At 38.0% G+C, this 17,552-nt stretch overlaps 2 protein-coding genes across 3 annotated transcripts in view; both read right to left on the minus strand.

The window, feature by feature from the left end:
- Positions 1 to 2,211: 2,211 nt before the first annotated feature.
- pros1 (protein S) lies at positions 2,212 to 12,326 on the minus strand. Its single transcript, XM_023265225.3, has 14 exons — positions 12,108 to 12,326; positions 11,358 to 11,515; positions 10,368 to 10,392; positions 10,209 to 10,292; positions 9,999 to 10,121; positions 9,787 to 9,912; positions 7,909 to 8,037; positions 7,542 to 7,782; positions 6,397 to 6,583; positions 6,007 to 6,171; positions 5,681 to 5,849; positions 4,567 to 4,703; positions 4,237 to 4,465; positions 2,212 to 3,217 (listed from the first exon to the last, which is right to left on the minus strand). Exons 1-14 carry the CDS (start codon positions 12,184 to 12,186, stop codon positions 3,030 to 3,032), a joined length of 2,040 nt encoding a protein of 679 aa, XP_023120993.1. The 5' UTR covers positions 12,187 to 12,326; the 3' UTR covers positions 2,212 to 3,029.
- A 1,823-nt stretch (positions 12,327 to 14,149) lies between these two features.
- Positions 14,150 to 17,552, minus strand: part of rasa3 (RAS p21 protein activator 3) — a 50,059-nt gene continuing 46,656 nt past the window's right edge. For both annotated transcript variants that reach the window (XM_055010520.1, XM_055010531.1), the window contains one exon: positions 14,150 to 17,396. In XM_055010520.1, coding sequence (XP_054866495.1) covers positions 17,321 to 17,396 — 76 coding nt within the window. In that variant the 3' untranslated portion in view covers positions 14,150 to 17,320. The remainder of the gene's footprint in view (positions 17,397 to 17,552) is intronic.

The following is a 17,552-nucleotide window of genomic DNA, read 5'->3' on the forward strand; positions in this document are numbered from 1 at the left end:
TTTGTACTGATGCGGACACCTCTTCATCCCTCCTCCCTCCTCCTCCTCCTCTTCCTCCTCGGTGTGTGTGCAACCATCAATCTGGAAGAAAAAAATAATAAATACAACTAGCACGCAATGGTACGCTTTACCCACGCTTTTATGGTGCAGTGGTGACACGTACTTTTACTCAAGTAAAGGTGGGAATCTTGTACTTTACATGAGTATTTCCAGTTTGTACTCAATCATAGGTCTGCTGAAGAGTTCAAATACATAAGAAAAATGTTCAGATTTTGCTACTTTTTCACCAGAATGGTCCCTGTCCCATGTTAAAATTATTATTATTCATTATTTAGCATGTATGCAGCATTTTGATACAGATATAAAGGAAAAAGTATGTTTTAAATATGGATCTAAGTTGGTTGATTAGTTGATTTATGAACAGCATCATTCACTCTATTGAGAGGCATTTTAATCAAATTGAAAAGTTTTAATTGCATTTAAATTTTTTTATGAAAATAGCATAATTGACAACTTAAAGGGATGATTATGGTCTGCAGTAATCACTTCATGCAAGTGCTGTTACTCATGTAAAGGTGGCAATCTTGTATTTTACATGAGTATTTCCAGTTTATTCTCAATCATAAACTACTTTCTCACCAGCAGTATTTTGATCCTGTCTGTGGTTCAGCCTGCAACAATTTATCATGTTTTATATGTTTAGTTTGTAAAATCTTCATTACTACAGCTACCCACTAGTGGAGAAGTACTTTGCAAAGGTAAAAAGTACCTCCTAAGTATCGTACTTTGGTAGATACTTGGGAAGTTTACATTTTTTCACAGCTACTTTGCTGATTGTGCTGTGGCACTTTAAATGGCTAATAATGTATCATCAGTCTCAGTTACAGCTTACAAGTGGCCCATATTATCATCAGCTGATAAAATATTATAATTTACAGTAGATTTAACCATCCAAAAAGCTTTTTAGATTCAACAGTATAATTACGTTTTTATATTAAAACATCCATAGCTCTAATTTAACGTACATGTAACTATATTTTTTTCTGCATAGGGTCATGCTACCTAATGGATTATGTGCATTTCTAAAATAACATTAAATAGTGTTTTATCATATTTTGTTACTACTTGCATACTTCTACTTGTTTAAAATAAATCAGGACTGTTTCTTATCATTGAGTTGTTTTTTTTTTTTTTGTGGCATTTAGTGCTTCTCGTTTCGCATTAGTGATGCTATCAGTCACTATTACACAACTTGAAAACTGTTCCCGGCAGTTTATTTTAGACCCATATTAGTTTTCTCTGGTGATTTTTCTTTCTGTTTCATTTGCCCTGAATCTTGTGCAAACTTCCTTCCCGTCTTCATAATCTAATTTTTCTACAGTTCAGTTCACGTCTGACTGTCCAGTTTTTTAAAACTTGTTTCTCTTTTGGCTATTATGTGTTAAGTGCTCCTCACCCACACAGTGAAGAAATAAAGCAAAAATATTAAATTAGCATTAATTAGAGATTTTTTTTGATGTGCCTGAAAAGTTGTAACACTATTTAACAATAATGTTTTAGTATCAAATAGTAAAAAAAATAAAAAATAAAAAATTCAGTCATATACAGTCTATATATTATTTTATAGTTTATACAAGTATGTTTTAAATACGGATCTAAAGTGGTTAGTTGATTAATTAACATTATTCTCTCTATTAAGGGATATTTTAAACCAATCTATGCAGTGAATTAAATAGAAAAAATAAAATTGGATTTTGATAACTTCAAGTGGAATGATTGTTGGTTCCAACAGAAATCTCTGAATGAAGGAGAAATCCCTTGATGCAAAAAGAAAATACTCCAAGGTCAAGTAGTGTTTTGTAAATGGCAGCTATACGAGTTTGTTGTGTCAGCAAGGACTTAAAACACAAGCAGTGCTGGAAAAACTAAAGAAGTGTGCTTTGTGTCTAACATATGACAATAAACAAAAAAAAAAAAACAACAACAATACTTTCTTATGTCTTTCTGGTCAACTACAAAATGATCCCCAAACAAGACACAAATGTAATTGACTTTCACTAGTATGTAACATGTTAGAATAGTCAGCATTATGATTATTATTACCACATTTAAAACCATGAAACTAACTGTAACTGCCTCCTCATTCTCTGAGATAAAAACTCCTGTGTGGCCTTGTTTCTGGCGATGGCAGGAAGTCAGAAGGACACAATGTTGAAATTCAGCAGTATCAAAATGTGGCTGCTTTGATACAGTTTTATTAAAACAAAAAAAAAAAACAGTGAACAACTACACACATTTAAGTTACATATTAAAGATGGCTTGTTTTATATACAAGGTGAATTCTGAATGTAAGAAAACCAGATGATGAGGACAGAAACAGGAGAAAGTTGTAATTATGAGAGAATACCCGTTGACAACCATGATGGTATATGATAAAATAATAAACCACATTTGATGAAAATGCAAGAGAACTGAACTGAAGGTTCAGCTTCCTCCTCTGTGGGTTTTACTGCCAGAACCACAATTTCCACTGGTTGCCTCAAAGTGTCAAGAGTTTAGCGATAGTACCATGAATTAGCAGCAAGGACAAAGACGCAGGTGGTCTCACAGCCTGGTCAAAAGTGACCATTTGTTTATTTTTCTATTATAGCCATCTGTTGTGCAACAAATGGTATGTGTGCTACAGAGCTCAGCTCTTCTTTTTGGAAAACATTTAACTTGTTGCAACAAACTGCTACAACTATGTCATCCAGCTTCCGACTAGCTCACTGGCAAGCCTGCTTTCGTCGTGACTCACACACAAAAAAACAAAAGAACAAAATGGAAGAAATCGCTCCCTGGGCAGAAACAATAATACTGTATGGATAAAAAGCATTAGACAAAGCTTAAAATAAACCATCTACCTCTATCTCCTCTTCTTGTCACTTTTTCTCCTCTAGACTCTCTTTCCAAAATATCCCAAGAAGTGGCCCCAGTGGGATGCTGCCTAATTTGAGGGCTTTTTAATGTGATGTGGTTGCTAATTAAGGTCACTTTCTGTGCAAGTGCGGTGCATCGGGGTGACTCTCGGGGGCAGAGACAGGAGGGCAGGAATGGGACTTAATACTGTTGTGTTTGCTGAGAGCCTCATCAAAGTCTAGCTGCTGGCCGTTGACAGTGATGTCCATGCAGCCGTGGTAAAAGGCCGTCACAGGGGTAGCAGGTAGTGGGACATCTTCTAAAATAGAGATTGAGAGAACAGTACAGTCAGAGAGGATGACAGTAATAACAGATGGTCTAGTAAACTGTTTGATGGCCTGCCTGGACATTTGGTACACTGTAAAAATAAATCCTGCAAAACAACAGTAAGAATCTGTCAGCAAGAAGGCCAGAAAAAATACTATTTATAGAAATATAGACTTCTGATGTAGACATAATGTGCCTGCTTTTTTGACAGTCAACATGTAACTTTTTGCAAGATATCATCAGTACTTTAACAAAACAGGGAAAATCTTTGAAAAAACTGTTAAAATATTTACCATTTTTCAATCCTTATATCCTTTTTTTTCCCAAATAATGGCAAATATCTATGAATTATTATTTGTAAATTGTTATTGTAAAAAAAAAAGGTGAAAATTTACAGCTAAATGTAAAAGATTGATTTACAGTTTAGAAATGTACAGATTTTTAACGTTTACATTAAGTACAGTCTGGTTCATATGTAAACTGTGATTTTGCCAGCTCTTTGCAATTTAACAAAACAATGGAAATTTGAAATTACCCTAAATTGTTTTTTAAAAAATACAATTAGAAACCACGACAAAATGTTTACTTTTTTAACAGTCATGTTCCTCTCTATTTTTTTTGTATAAGTTCATAACTTTTCATCAGGAGCAGTCACCTGGTCAAGAAAGTTTAGTTTTCTGACCAAAAATCCTACCAACAAATGACATTCCCATTATCCTGCTGTACTTTTAACATATGCTAAAAAGCTAAAGTAAGACGTGATAATGAGTATGGCAGCATGCTGACACTAGCATTAGCAGCTTTAAGCACTGTTGTTTTTAAATATAGCCTCACAGATGCACTAATGATAGCAGCACAATCAGGAGGATAACCCAGTTAGGCTGGATATGAACTTATTAGCATAAGAAAGTCACATTGCCTTTCCAAGGTGGCCATAAAGAGCGACAAAATCATGCTTATAGTCATCTTTAGAGATTAAGACTAACTTGTACATTTGCTGCTCTTACTAACCTGGTATTCCACCGATGTATGTGCTGATGGGGTTCTGCATGGTGCTGTTGAGGCGCTCCAGTGCCTCCTGCAGGGCATCCGACTTCATGTAGCTGACAATGGATGAGTTGGCTGTGATCTGGATTTCTGTGGGAGTCACATTCAGCTGCACTGTCAGCTGGTCGGGGTAACACAACATCAGCGAGTCCAGCGTTGCCACGGAGACACCGTCCAAGAACACTTGCAAATTCTGGAGAATTGAGAGCAATGACATCGCACGGTTTAATCATGTGCGAAGACTTGTAGGGCTACATTTGTGCTTTTTCCCAACGAAAGCAGGAATAAACTCACAGCCTCTTCTTCTTCCTTTGTCACCACAGCGACCGACAGAGGGACTGTGTTGTTGTGGACGAGAGCAAAGATCACACCTGTGCTGCTGGATGGACGTATATTCATCTTTATATCCACATTCCAGCTCCCAGAATCACCTGCTTACACATAGGCAGGAAAAAAAAAACATTTCTCTTGTCAGGTTGGAAAGTTAAGCTCTTCAGCCATCTCCACATTTTTACCTGAACTCATTAGTTCTCTAGAACTTTTATGATATATTCAGTACGACATGGTTGCACCTCTTAAGTTCTGATACTGAAAATGATGAATGCACATTATTAGGAGCACCTGTACACCTACTTGTTTATGCAGTAATCCAAGCTGCAACTCATATGGCAGCAGTGCAATACTTCTGGCCCTTTAATACAATTCAGTCATGTTTCAATGCCACTGTTCATTTCAGTATTATTGCTGACTATTGCTCCTCTTATGGCCACAAGTTACCATTATCTATTCTCTAAACTTTGTATCAAACTGGTTCCATGAACATGAAAATGAGTTCAGTGGACTTCGGCGGTCTCCCCAGTCACCAGATGTGATTCCAGCAGAAGACCTTTGGGATGTGGTAGAACGGAAGAACCGAAGCATGAACGTGCAGCTGAGGAATCCGCCGGAATGATGTGGTGGAATCATGTCAGCATGGAGAAGAATCTCAAAGAAATCTTTCCAACATTTTGTGGACTCCATGACGCCAAGGACCTGAGGCCGTTTTCAGTACAAAAGCAGGTAGTGCTATAATAAAGTGCTCATTGAGTGTAACTGGAACCTTTCATATATGCTTACTTTGGGGCTGTGCTGGTCTGTATTGCTACATAAAACAGGTCTACATAAAACACATCTACTGGGCCTTTTTGTGTGGAATTTTGTGCTCCTTATGTTTCCATGCGTTTCATTTTCCTGCCATCCTAAAACATGTTTGGTAGCCATCCACTAACAGCCTTTAAATCAAAGGCCTTTGCTTGGTCTTGCTGCACTACGCTGCAGCTGTTCAGTGCCCTTAAGCAGCGAGGATTGATTAAATGCAGATGCCAAATTTTCCCATAGGGAATAATAAAATGTAACTTAACTTACTCACTGTAGTCTATGTTGAAGTGAGCCAGTCCTTCCCCAGTGAAGAAAGATCCTCGTTCCACATACACAAAGCAGTGTTTACTCTTCTTCTCCTGGATGACCTCCTTCACCCCAGACGCTCCCTGGTTCATTAAATTCCAGCCCCGGATGCAGCCATCAAGTCGAGGATTGATCTGAGAGATGAACAGAGCACAGCAGGATATATTTCTGGTCTGTAAGACAGCATCTTATCTGCCCAGTGTAAATTCTGACACATTTATTTAGCTTGGAACTATTTATTCTTTTAAAATCCTGTCTATTGTGCATGGATGCTGTGTGTAACCATCTTACAGGTTTGATGACGTTGTCAGTGCGGTTGGGCAGACCAGCGATGTAAACTTTGGTCTCCAGTTTGCCGTTAACCGAAGTAAAGAGACTCTCAGGGCTGTTGATGCTCATCACGGCTTCCTTACTGATCTTCACACTGATGCTGCTCTCCAGTTCATCCACTGAGATCTGCATGTCACACATCAACAACTCTGTCATAATATTTTCTCACTTTGCATCACTACAACACTCTCTAACACATTACTCAGCGCAGTTAAGCACAAGAGCATGCGCTACCACAGCACAATGCACTTTCAATCCATTCAGTTTAACGATTAGCACTTCTGCGAGCTATATATTATCCATAGGGGAACAAACTAATTACACGTAGGGCATTACTGGACTACAGCTCACCACATGCCACTGTCCATCATTGATGGCTTTTCCTCCGCTGGTAACCTTAAATGTGTGCTGGTTTTTGAACTGGACTTCAATTCGACCGCCCCTGAGCCCCAGCATGAACCACGAGTCCTGGGATGACTCTGCATACAGAACAACTCCCTCTGGGTCAAATGTACGGAAGTCAAACTCGGCTGCAAACCTACGAAGGGAAAGAAGAATGAGTTCAAACAGTAATCTCTGTTCAATCAAGGCAGTACAAGAAGTGACAAATAATGTATAAGACCCTGATTTCCTGGCATTTTTGCTACATATTTTCTCTAATAAGGTTATCTGAAGAAATCTTTTGAAGCTTTTCAAGCATCTCTTCCTGCACTGCTGTGATTGATAACTACACTACACATAGGAACATCTTGCATTGTAATCTTGTATGTGATTATCTGTCAATTATTTCTTCTAGACACTAATTAGAAAATATTACTAGATCCAACCTAGTTAGATTGCTGTTTATTTTGTTGTGGTATTTAAGCAGGCTGACATCTAAAACTTCTGTGAGACTATTGGAAAAGGATGCATGTCTGCTTATAATTGTGTACTCAAATAACTTCATTGTTTCTAACAACATTTTTGCAAGTTCTAGCCCAATCACTGAAAATCATGTGCACTTCACATCTGTAAACATTAATCTAATCCTTCAACCTTTTCATCTTCAGTTTTAACTTCCATCTCTGTCAGTATTATATGAAAATCCACTTCTAGGGGTTTCAACTTGTTTGGGATGGGAGGTTCAAGAGGAATTTAAGTACCTTTATTGCTGTTGAAATAACATTTTTGTTTGATACAGCTGAGACAAATTTTTAAACCACATCTTACGGTCTTCATCTTCATCATCAAAGACTTTATAAGTGGAACCTTTGGGATTTTATTGGTTAAATAACAGTTTTCATACTAGATACAAGTGACTGAAAGAAATGTCCAAATGAAGTTCAATGTGATTAACCATTCATCTCAACTTCTAATGATTTTCAAACTATATGAACAATACTTAAAACTTCTACAGTTTATGTAATTTACACTAAATGAGGTAAAACACACAAAACACTTTAAAGATCCTTTACACAATGCAGTACAACAAATTTGTGTGTGTGATAAAAACCTACTTTGTGTTCTCTGGCAGACGGAAGCGCAGATAGATGACAGGAAGGCCTGCAAACTGCTCCCCCAGGTAAAGCATCTCAGGGTGTTTAAAGTCATGCAGGTCCACGCAAACAGGGATTCTCTCACAGTATCTGTGGTCCTGTGCCAGACGTAAACCCTGACGACCATCACAGTGGCATTCGTAGCTGCCCACTGTGTTGATACAAGTCCCATCGCACACATTCAGCTCGCACTCATCGACATCTGCAACAACAGAAAAGGAAGATTTTACAGGCAGCAATCTTCAGCTCAGCTCAGCAAACATCTGTTTTACGATACTCAGTTTTGTAACCTGTCGGAATATTTAAATTCAATAAACTGAAGCCTCACCATTGCAGGTCCTGGAAGTGAAGTTGTATTTAAATCCTGGGGGACACTGACACTCATACATGCCTGGTGTGTTGACACATTTTGCTGGTTCTTCACAGATACTGGGGTACAACAGGCATTCATTGATATCTGAAAAACAGTTAGTTGAAAGTGAAAACATGCAAACTGTCTAGTGAGAATTTGGAATATGAATTGGCTGAGTCCTGATTAGAAAACCTAAAACAGAAAATTAACGTATTTATATCGCACTAATTCACAACATATATCATCTCAAGACGTTTCACATAGTAAGGTGAAGACCTTACAAAGCACAGCAGTATATAGTACTCAACATAGTACTCAACAACTCCAAAGTATCCCTTGGAGTCCCCTAAGAGCAAGCAATTGGCAACGGGGACACTTTTTGTGAAAGTGCCTCAGGTAGAGTGCAGCACAAAATCTTACTTGGTGGTAGATTCAGCGAAGCACTGAGCTGCTGAACATCACTGCTTAAATAAGAACAAGCAAAGACACTATGAGCTCACCTACTGGATATTTTTGGAGGCTCAGATCAAATGTCCATAAGCGAAGGGTCACTTTTCAGTATATACTCCAAATAGATATACTCAGTCATATAATTACCAAATTCAACCATTACTGTTTGCTGCTGATACATGTGAAGTATAATTGAGTATTAAACATCTCTGGCATTTTAAAACATTTGTCTATCAAAACACACAGTTTGAGGAAGGAGTCATGAATGATTGACAAGATCAAGGAAAATTTAAAGGTGGAGTAAACCAAATATGTTAAAAAAGTATCACTTTTGGGTACCTAAGCTAAGAGGCTGAAGGTTAATACATACAGTACAATTATGATTACAGACTCTGCATCTCCCTACACTCATAACTTGAGTGTAATTCATTTGCCAAAAATAGAGGAAAAACACAAAATAAAAAAAGATTAAGATTCATTTGACCAATTGCATTTTTTTCAATTTGTTTATAGATATCAATATAATAATGTTATCAGATGCTGTAATAGTTTGATGATATCACTTTAGGCTTAGGGCAATCATGAGGATTATTTTATAATAATTTCAGACATTTTATCAACTAAGAACTGAATGATTTAACTTAAATTCACCATTATATCTGAATTAATTGAAATTAATTATTAACTGTGGCTAATCTGAATGCTCCCATGGGCAACTTATGGTTTACTTTGGACAAAACACCAATCATTTAACATTAATGTATAATTTGGAATTTATATCGACAGACTGTGTGCAAAAACATCTGCAAAGTCTTTTAAATCTCCACAGCCTATCCAAAAATGAAGAAAGCAAATTTACTGACTGAGTCCATGTTTGTGAAGACTTTGTACTCAACAAGAACTGGACATGATCAAAGATAAACAGTGAATGAACTGACCACGCAAAATAAAAGAGCAGACACAGAAACATGCAGAAACAAGACGACAAACATCTAAAAATTGAGCAGGTTTGAACAGCTCAGAGCTACGAGGCAGCTGGTGTGCCTACAACAAAAAGAATGGACCATCTTTTCAGATGTTTTAGGCTTTTCACTTTCGGTTACGCAAGGGGTCACCTCAGGTCAGCTTTAGAAATAACAAATGGCGTGGGCCCTGAGGGCAACAGCTGGGGGAACAGAGCTTTTGTTTGCAACTGAGCAGGGTTCCACCATCTATATGAATAAATAAAAAGGAAGCTATCAGACAGAATATAACCCTGTGTGTTTGCTCAGCTGCCATGAAAAACTGTAGGAGTTGGGACAGTGAAACAACTGAACATCTTCATATAGGGAACATATGCATTAACATACATGAAACAAAAGACATAAAGCTTGGAATATGTGAAATCAGATTTAAATGTCTTACCCACGCAGTTGATGTTGTCATTGATGAAGTAGCCATCTTCACACATGCAGTGGAAACTACCAGGGATGTTCTGACACTTTTGGTTACATCCAGCTGGAAATTCAGGATCTCTGCACTCATCGATGTCTGTCCAGGGAACACATCAGCAGCCAATGAGGAAATAACATTCTCACATGATGTTGGACATAAAGCAGAGACGTTCAAGAACTCACCGTCCTCACAGCGCAGCCCTTTCCAACCAGGCTTACAAACACATGTGAAGGAGGCCTGGCCATCCACGCAGCTTTCTGAGCCCTCCTTGTAGCACGGATATGGTGTGCACTGGTTACTGATCTCTGGTTCGGAACACACACACAGGATGCTGTTGAAGCTTTTAACAGCTGAAACTAACCGTCATGAAAAGCGCCGGTAAAACCTCTCACCTGTCACACAGGTACGAAGGTCTGATGGGATGGCAGAGTCTGAATCCTGGCTGTTGATGCCAACACGGTGTGAACCCAGACACGCTGCAACAGAGAATGTTCTTTGAGAATATGAAGGCTTGTAGAGACAGGAATTGCAATAGAATTCTGCAAACTTACCAACATATTTAGGGTAGAAGTATTCCTGGAAGAAGCACAGCGGACTGGTAACAGTTGCAACAACAGTACAACCTTCAACTAAAACACTGCTTGTTTACTTTTTAAACATTTTACTGCAGAAATTTAAATGTGTTAAATATCATAAACGTGTCTTATGTAAACAGCTACTTGATACGTACGTAACTAAAAAAGATCTTTTCGATGTATCCTTCAGTGATGATAGCCTTTTAATCATGGCCTGTAACCAATCAAATAGTGCTGCTGTCATGACATTGATCGAGACCACAGATAAAGAGAAGCGACTGCATCAAAGCCAAAGATGCCAAATACCTATATTCGAAAAAATGCAGAGTATCTGGTCTAAAAATCTACCAAAGCTATTAATCAGTTGACCCCTAATTTAAAACACGCTTCTTTAAAGATTATGCTCAGATATTTTTTTACCTTTATATAGAATTGCAATACAGAGAGACAGAAAATGTGGGAAAGAGAGCAAGGAAATGACATTTAGCAAGTGTCAAACCAGCAACGGCTGTTATATATCTAACAAATGACTGATTTATTAGGAAATAATTTGATTACAAAAATGCACTTTCCCGCTATTTTTGTTTTTAGTGGTGCTGAACTAAAGTCATACAATTCCAAAGCTGAATATCCAAATGTACAAAGTTAGCACAAACACATAGCATCAGGACAAAGTTGGTTAATCTCAATTTCACCAATGTATTTCAGCCATTGTTAGAGCACTACTGGACCGAAAAATTGTTAAATCGGTGACATTTAGATCTGTCGTGTTTGTCCTCAAGTGTTGTGTATGTAAATGAAACTCACTGGTTGCAGGCCTCATCCCTCACTTGCATTTTCTTTCACTTTCCCAACGTAATTCACCTTTAAATGCTCAATTATCCTTCTTTATTCCCATCTTCATACACTTTTCCCTTCATTCCCTCTTTGCATTTCCATCAGGACACATCTAACCGCTGCTCTCACCGTCTCCGGATGGTTCTCAAAGATCTCCCTGGCCTCCTCCTTGTTGCACAGCTCCTCGATGCACTCCCTCTCCAGGTTCCCCTTCTTGCTCTCCTCAAACAGGGAGTTGGCTCGGCGTTGCCTGCTCAGGAACTGGGAGGCTGTGTTCTGGCTCAGGACTGGAACAGACGCAGAAACTCATTTAAACATAATGTGTAAAGCTGCAGTATTCTTTCTTTTGTCAGATCTGCATGTTTGCCATTGTAACAATCACAACTCAACCAACATTTTTACTGTGCAGGTTACCACTGATTAATACAAGCAGGCACATATAAGAAAACATGACTGATCCCTGCAGGAATTTAACTCCTCTCTTTCCTCATGACAGATGGCTCATGGGGCTGCTGCTGCCTGTATGGACCAAGTGGACAAAACTAATTACTCTTCTATGAACTGACCTCAAAAAAGGGTCATTGCGAAACCGTTATTTCTCAGAAATTACCCCTAGTTGGTGTAACAAGCAGCTCATGTTGTCCAAACATTGTTTCACGGTGTAGAAAAGAAGTCATGACCTCTCACACTTTCTGCTCACATATGCTAAAAGTGATATATTAAAGAAAAAAAAAGAAGTCCTAAACCGTTCCCAGCTGGTCTCATCCAGGCTACAAGCTGTTCGTTTCAAACTGGGGCACTGAGGCTGAATAGACACAATAATTCCCCCCTGTTGAATTACTTCACCAGCTCAACGGGAAAAAAACCCAACATACTTACATCGATAAGCATCGACGAGCGTCACAAGTAATACGAGACAAGCCAAGTGTTCCCCAAGAGCCCGCTTCGTTCTCCACATAGTCGAGCCGTTCTTCCTGCTAGGCCACGGGTTGGCTCCGAGTGAAGTCTGGTTGAGCGCAGGTCCGTGCGGGGGAAAAAAACTTTATTCTTCCCGAAAGTGTTTTCGTGGAGAGACGTGGGGGGAGCGGTCGGGGGGGAGCGGACACGGAGGGCTGCGAGGGGAGGCAGCTAGGGAGCGCTGCTAACACACTGAGCAGCTCCGCCATTGTTTACTTTACACGCATGCTGCTGGTCTGAGCGGCCGGCTGCTGAACTCATGCAGAAAATAGGTTTACACAACACAATACACGACAGGAGGCCACAAAGCACCGAGGCTTTCTGGAAGTCCTCACACATGACACACGCACACACACTATGGAAAAACTAAACTTTGGTTAAGGCAAATAAAAAAAAGTCTGTGGCAGCTAAGTAGAGCAAATGGTTCTCAGTGTCAGTCTAGATAGGAGGATAGTTATTTTTAAAGGCAAAACAGTAATTAAAAAGGAGAAGAAAAGTAGTCTTACCCAAACCCAGAAGCCGTTTTCAACATCATAGGGGGTGAAGGTCTGATTGTTGCTTAGCAACTCGCAGCAAAAATATCCGCCATTCTTTATCCTGTATATTCGCCTGTTACTTTTAAATAATTTTAAATTTCTCGCTTCTCAAAGTTCATAGCAATTTTGTAGACATATATTTGAGTATATAAAGACTTTAACAGATAGTTTCAAGGAAAACACATTCAGTTTCCTGCAGAATAAAGATATTTTTAGTCTTTGTTTTCTGCAGAATTAGCCTCAGCTGCTAGCTTAGCTTAGTTCAACTGCTATCAAACTGAGATCAAAAGTCTAAAGAATTCTAAAAAGTGAATTTATTAATCAGTAAATAAGTACACTAAATTAGCAATCAGTAATATAGAATGGCATTAAAATTTAAATTTTGATTTAAAAATATACAGTTTTGTAAATATATATTTAAATACAATATTCGGGCATTTACACAGACCTAAAATTAAATGGGATTAGTAAAAGCAGCATAAATCAGTAAATAAGTATATTTTCTAATAATGCAGTAATTGATTCAAATGTCCTATTTTAAAATTTGCATTTGTAAATATATATTAAAAATAATTATTAATCCATACGATAGTTAAAACTAAAAATCTATGTTAAAAGCAACATAAATCAGTCAATAAGTACATTAATAATACACTGATGAATTCAATGAGAATGCAGTTTTAAAAGATAGTTTACCAAATAGTAAGCCATAAAAAATAAAAAAAAAACTGGAATTGAATTGACAATCACCAGGTTATTGGCCTTTTTCTTTTGCAATTAAATTTTCTTACTGCCTTCTTTTTTACTTGTAGCTTTTTCATTTTACTTTGAGTTTCTCCATTTAACATTCCCATGACACTTTGGACCTTGTTCTGGTGAAATAAGGTTTTTTTTAAAAAGTTCAAATTAGCATTGGGATGTAAGCTTTCTGTCTGAATATCACCTGGCTTGTCACGTGCAGAGGGTATTATGTCATTAAGGAGTAGGTGGCTGAGGGTCCTATAATCCTTAGTACATCAGTGGTCTATATATAAACTACTATTAATCTGAGATAAACAGTAAATACACAGTTAAGACTCTTGTGTAAAAAAAAAAGATCATTTTTATCATCAGTTTTGTGATGTCACTTAGTTGAGGAAATAAAAGGCTCATTTAAAAATCCCAGTTAGTCAGACTTGGAAGGTGCATATTAATCTGTTATTTGCTTGCTTTGTTTGCTTGCTGCTATTTAATAATTCTGGGATGTCACACTAAAAGATCTGGATTAACTGATTCATAAAAGCCATAAGCTGGACCCTAAAGTAACTGTCCCACCGCAACTACAAACACAAATGTTAAACTTATTCATCTGACATATTTTAACACAATAGCTTCAGTGAAACAGTGCAGTTGTTATCAGTTTCTGCAATAAATTACACGGACACCACATTTGCATTAATATTGGTTTCATTTAGTTATTCAGGAAAAAAAACATCACATTTTCACCATCCATTCAGCTGTTTTATGTACACATATAACAGGCTTATTTTAATACTTTTAAAATATTTGTACAAAATACAATGTTCTCCCTTTATAATATGTGTTTATCTGAGGAGGCATTTTACTGCAAAAAGGTCAGCAGGTGTGCATTGTTAATTTGTGATAATTTGACAGGCTTATTGAGGGCTTGTTAATATTATTGCATGCTGAAACACCATTATTGCATAAGTCATTCCTTTGTGGGCTTCGGGGTGGAGGGGTAGCCATTACTGTAACTGCCATCACTGGCATCAAGTCAGCTAATATTTCTGGGAAGGTTTTTTTTTCTTACTGTAAAATTATAATAAATATGAGTTTATCCATAAACCTGAGGAGAGTTAGTAACTGGTGGAAACAAGCACTCACCAAAGTTTAGAGGCTAAAGCGACACTGCTCTCTTAATGTTTCATCATTTTTGTACATAAAATGTTTGGGGGAGAATAATGTTGGCAAAGGAACAGTGGTTCTATACAAGAGGAAAGAGGGAATTACACTACATCAGGCCAGAGTAGAGTAACAGTGTCTTTAGTTTCATTACAGGCAGTGATTGTTTAACAAGTGACACTGCTTTTCCTGACCTGTAACACTGGGCTAAATCAATTGGCAATACAACCCGTCTTGTCAGTCACTCGTGTTCACACCGATGCACACGCACAAAACACACGCACCTCAGTCATTCACTTCAGAAGATAGAAAACGGAGTCAAATTGTTGAAAACCTTCCTTACAGTTTGTAGATCAACATATTCGACAAAGAAAAAAACCCAAAACATGTCATTGGAATAATTGCTTAGCTGTTTTTAAAACAGTATAGGTTCTGAGATATAAAAAACATATCTAAACAATAATCTTCTTTTTTTTTTAGTTTTTCAAAAAAGTGAATTTTAGAAAAGTGATGACTGGCACTGTTAGGGATCCTGTGATCACGGAAAACACCCATGAGGCTACATAAACACGTACTGGAAAATGCAAAATTTGCCTGTGGTTTGTAGTCGTCTGTGGCTACGCTCGCTGAGACTACAACTACACATCACATGCACTGGTTTGGCGAGAGTGAGTGCTAAATGAATGTCAATGACAGTGTCTGCCTTTGGAAAGCATGAAGCAACACAACACAACCGGCTAACAATAATAAATCCCGTACCTTCAACGGAAACTGAGGTGCCGTCTGGTAAGATTCACACAGCAGACAGCTTCTCAGAGAGGAATGCATATAAATAAGTTTTAAAATACAGGTGGGGGGGCAGCTTTTCTAAAGTAAAAAAGAGCTACTCACAGAACAGAAGAACCACGTTATTAGGCAGCCAACGGGGCGACACAATCAGTCACACACTATCCATTTCACAAATATAACTTGAGACGAAACTGGTTAAAATGTTAGTATATGGAGTAATTAGAAGAAAAGCTAAAAAAACACCCCCGTTACGTGCTAACACATAGTCGCTGTTTTGTGATATTTGAAGGGGCAGCTCAGCTTTGACTACTTTTCTACTTACACAGAGTGAAACAAGCAGATGCCTTTGAGTGTATGTTGAATGATCATCTTAGCAAAATGCTGGATGTCAGGGAAAGCATCAGCTCGACGCATATAAACCTACAACAATGACAATATGGTTAAAAACACTTTTCTGGAACATTTATCCACTGATAATATATGTGCATGCCAAACAAAATTAGACTTCCAGCTGGGCTCCAGACCTCCAGGTCAGAAGGGTCTATAGGTTCAGTGAGGTTGTGGTAACACCTGTGCAGTGTTACATAACCTACGCAGCTGTTCTGCAATAAAGATCTTTCTTTATGCTGCCTTTGATGCAAGTTTTTAACACTGTCATGGAGGTGCTGTACTGGACCGCATTATATTCAAAAGTTTTCTTAAATTTTTCCCCTCTCATGTATGTAAATAAGGAAAAATAGAAGCCTCTTTTAATATAAAGTCCACCACCAACACCTCTAATTTTGAGCCCAGTAACTAACATATAATTAAATATATGTATTTCTGACAAAGCTAACAAAAACTGAACATTATTATGTTAAGATAATGGCTGAGCTGTTGTATTAAATCGCAACAGGTAGTGGTTTATCTATTTAGTTTATCAACTAATTCTTCCCTGCAAAAAATGGTTTTGAACTTAAACAAACTCTAATTTATAATCACAGTCAAGATGTGTTCCACTAATCAGAGAAGCTACACCATTACATCCATGAACTCAGCAACATACTCTCAAGCAGCATACAAACACTCTGTGTAAGCAGGTTTAAAAAAAAAAAAGAAAAAATCGTCGGCTGTTCCTTCAATGTGGGTATTGATCACACACGGGCACGATATCCAACCACAACAGAACAAGGCTTCAAATGAAACATGACAACCTGAACCTATACATCGGTTAGCACACTGCTGATAAAGATTAAAAAATGAAGGGTAAAATTGTGCGTGAAGTGAGTTTCGATAGCTAACATCGAGTTGCTCTGGGCTGTGCTTGGTCCCGACGATCCCTTCTTGATTCCCCTCGACCTTCACAGCCTTCCTGAGGAGGCTGAAGAGGGGGGCAAAGCTAAAAAAGAATTAAAGATACATGGGAACAACACCACCCAAAGAGGGGAAAATTACAGTCTTTCCTTCCGTCTAGAGTTTGGTCTGTCATGACGTGAAATACAATGGAACATTTCAACAACCATTTATATAACCAAATACAAATCAAAACAGATAAAAGAAGCTTTTTTTTTGAAAGTGTGCTGCGAGGCTTGATCATCCAGATTTGGAGGCGATTAAAGTGCGTGTTGGTCACTGTCAAAAAACTGTCCAGTGAAAACGTTTGTTCTCTCGTCACATCACAGACAGGAAACAGATGTACGGTGTGAAGATTTCTTCATTCATATCCCTCCTTTCCCTCCACAACTGTTCCTTTTTTTTTTTCTTGCTGGTCTGAGGTCTGTTTCTCCAAATCTGGAGCGATGCACTTTTGAGACACTGCAAAAACAAGTCCATCTACACAGCCACCGAGCTTTGATAGGATGGATTTTTTTGCAGTAAAGAAAAATTTGCTGGTTCTGGGCATCATAGAAACAGTTTACAGTTCCATGGCTAGATCGAGTAGGTGGAGCTCTCGGACTGCTGACGGATGTAGCACTGAAAACTCTTGTCTCCAATTGGATGCTCCCTGAGGAAACAAAGAGAAAGATGGTGTTTATTTGCTATTAGTACATGCAAAGCTGGAGGTAAATATATGCACCAAAGTCCAAAGTAAAACCTAATTTGACTGGACTGAAGTGAAAATCCAGGAGAAAGCTCAAAGAGGTGATTATATCAATAATGT

The sequence above is a fragment of the Amphiprion ocellaris genome, chromosome 1 (assembly GCF_022539595.1).
Source record: "Amphiprion ocellaris isolate individual 3 ecotype Okinawa chromosome 1, ASM2253959v1, whole genome shotgun sequence".
Classification (NCBI taxonomy): domain Eukaryota; kingdom Metazoa; phylum Chordata; class Actinopteri; family Pomacentridae; genus Amphiprion; species Amphiprion ocellaris.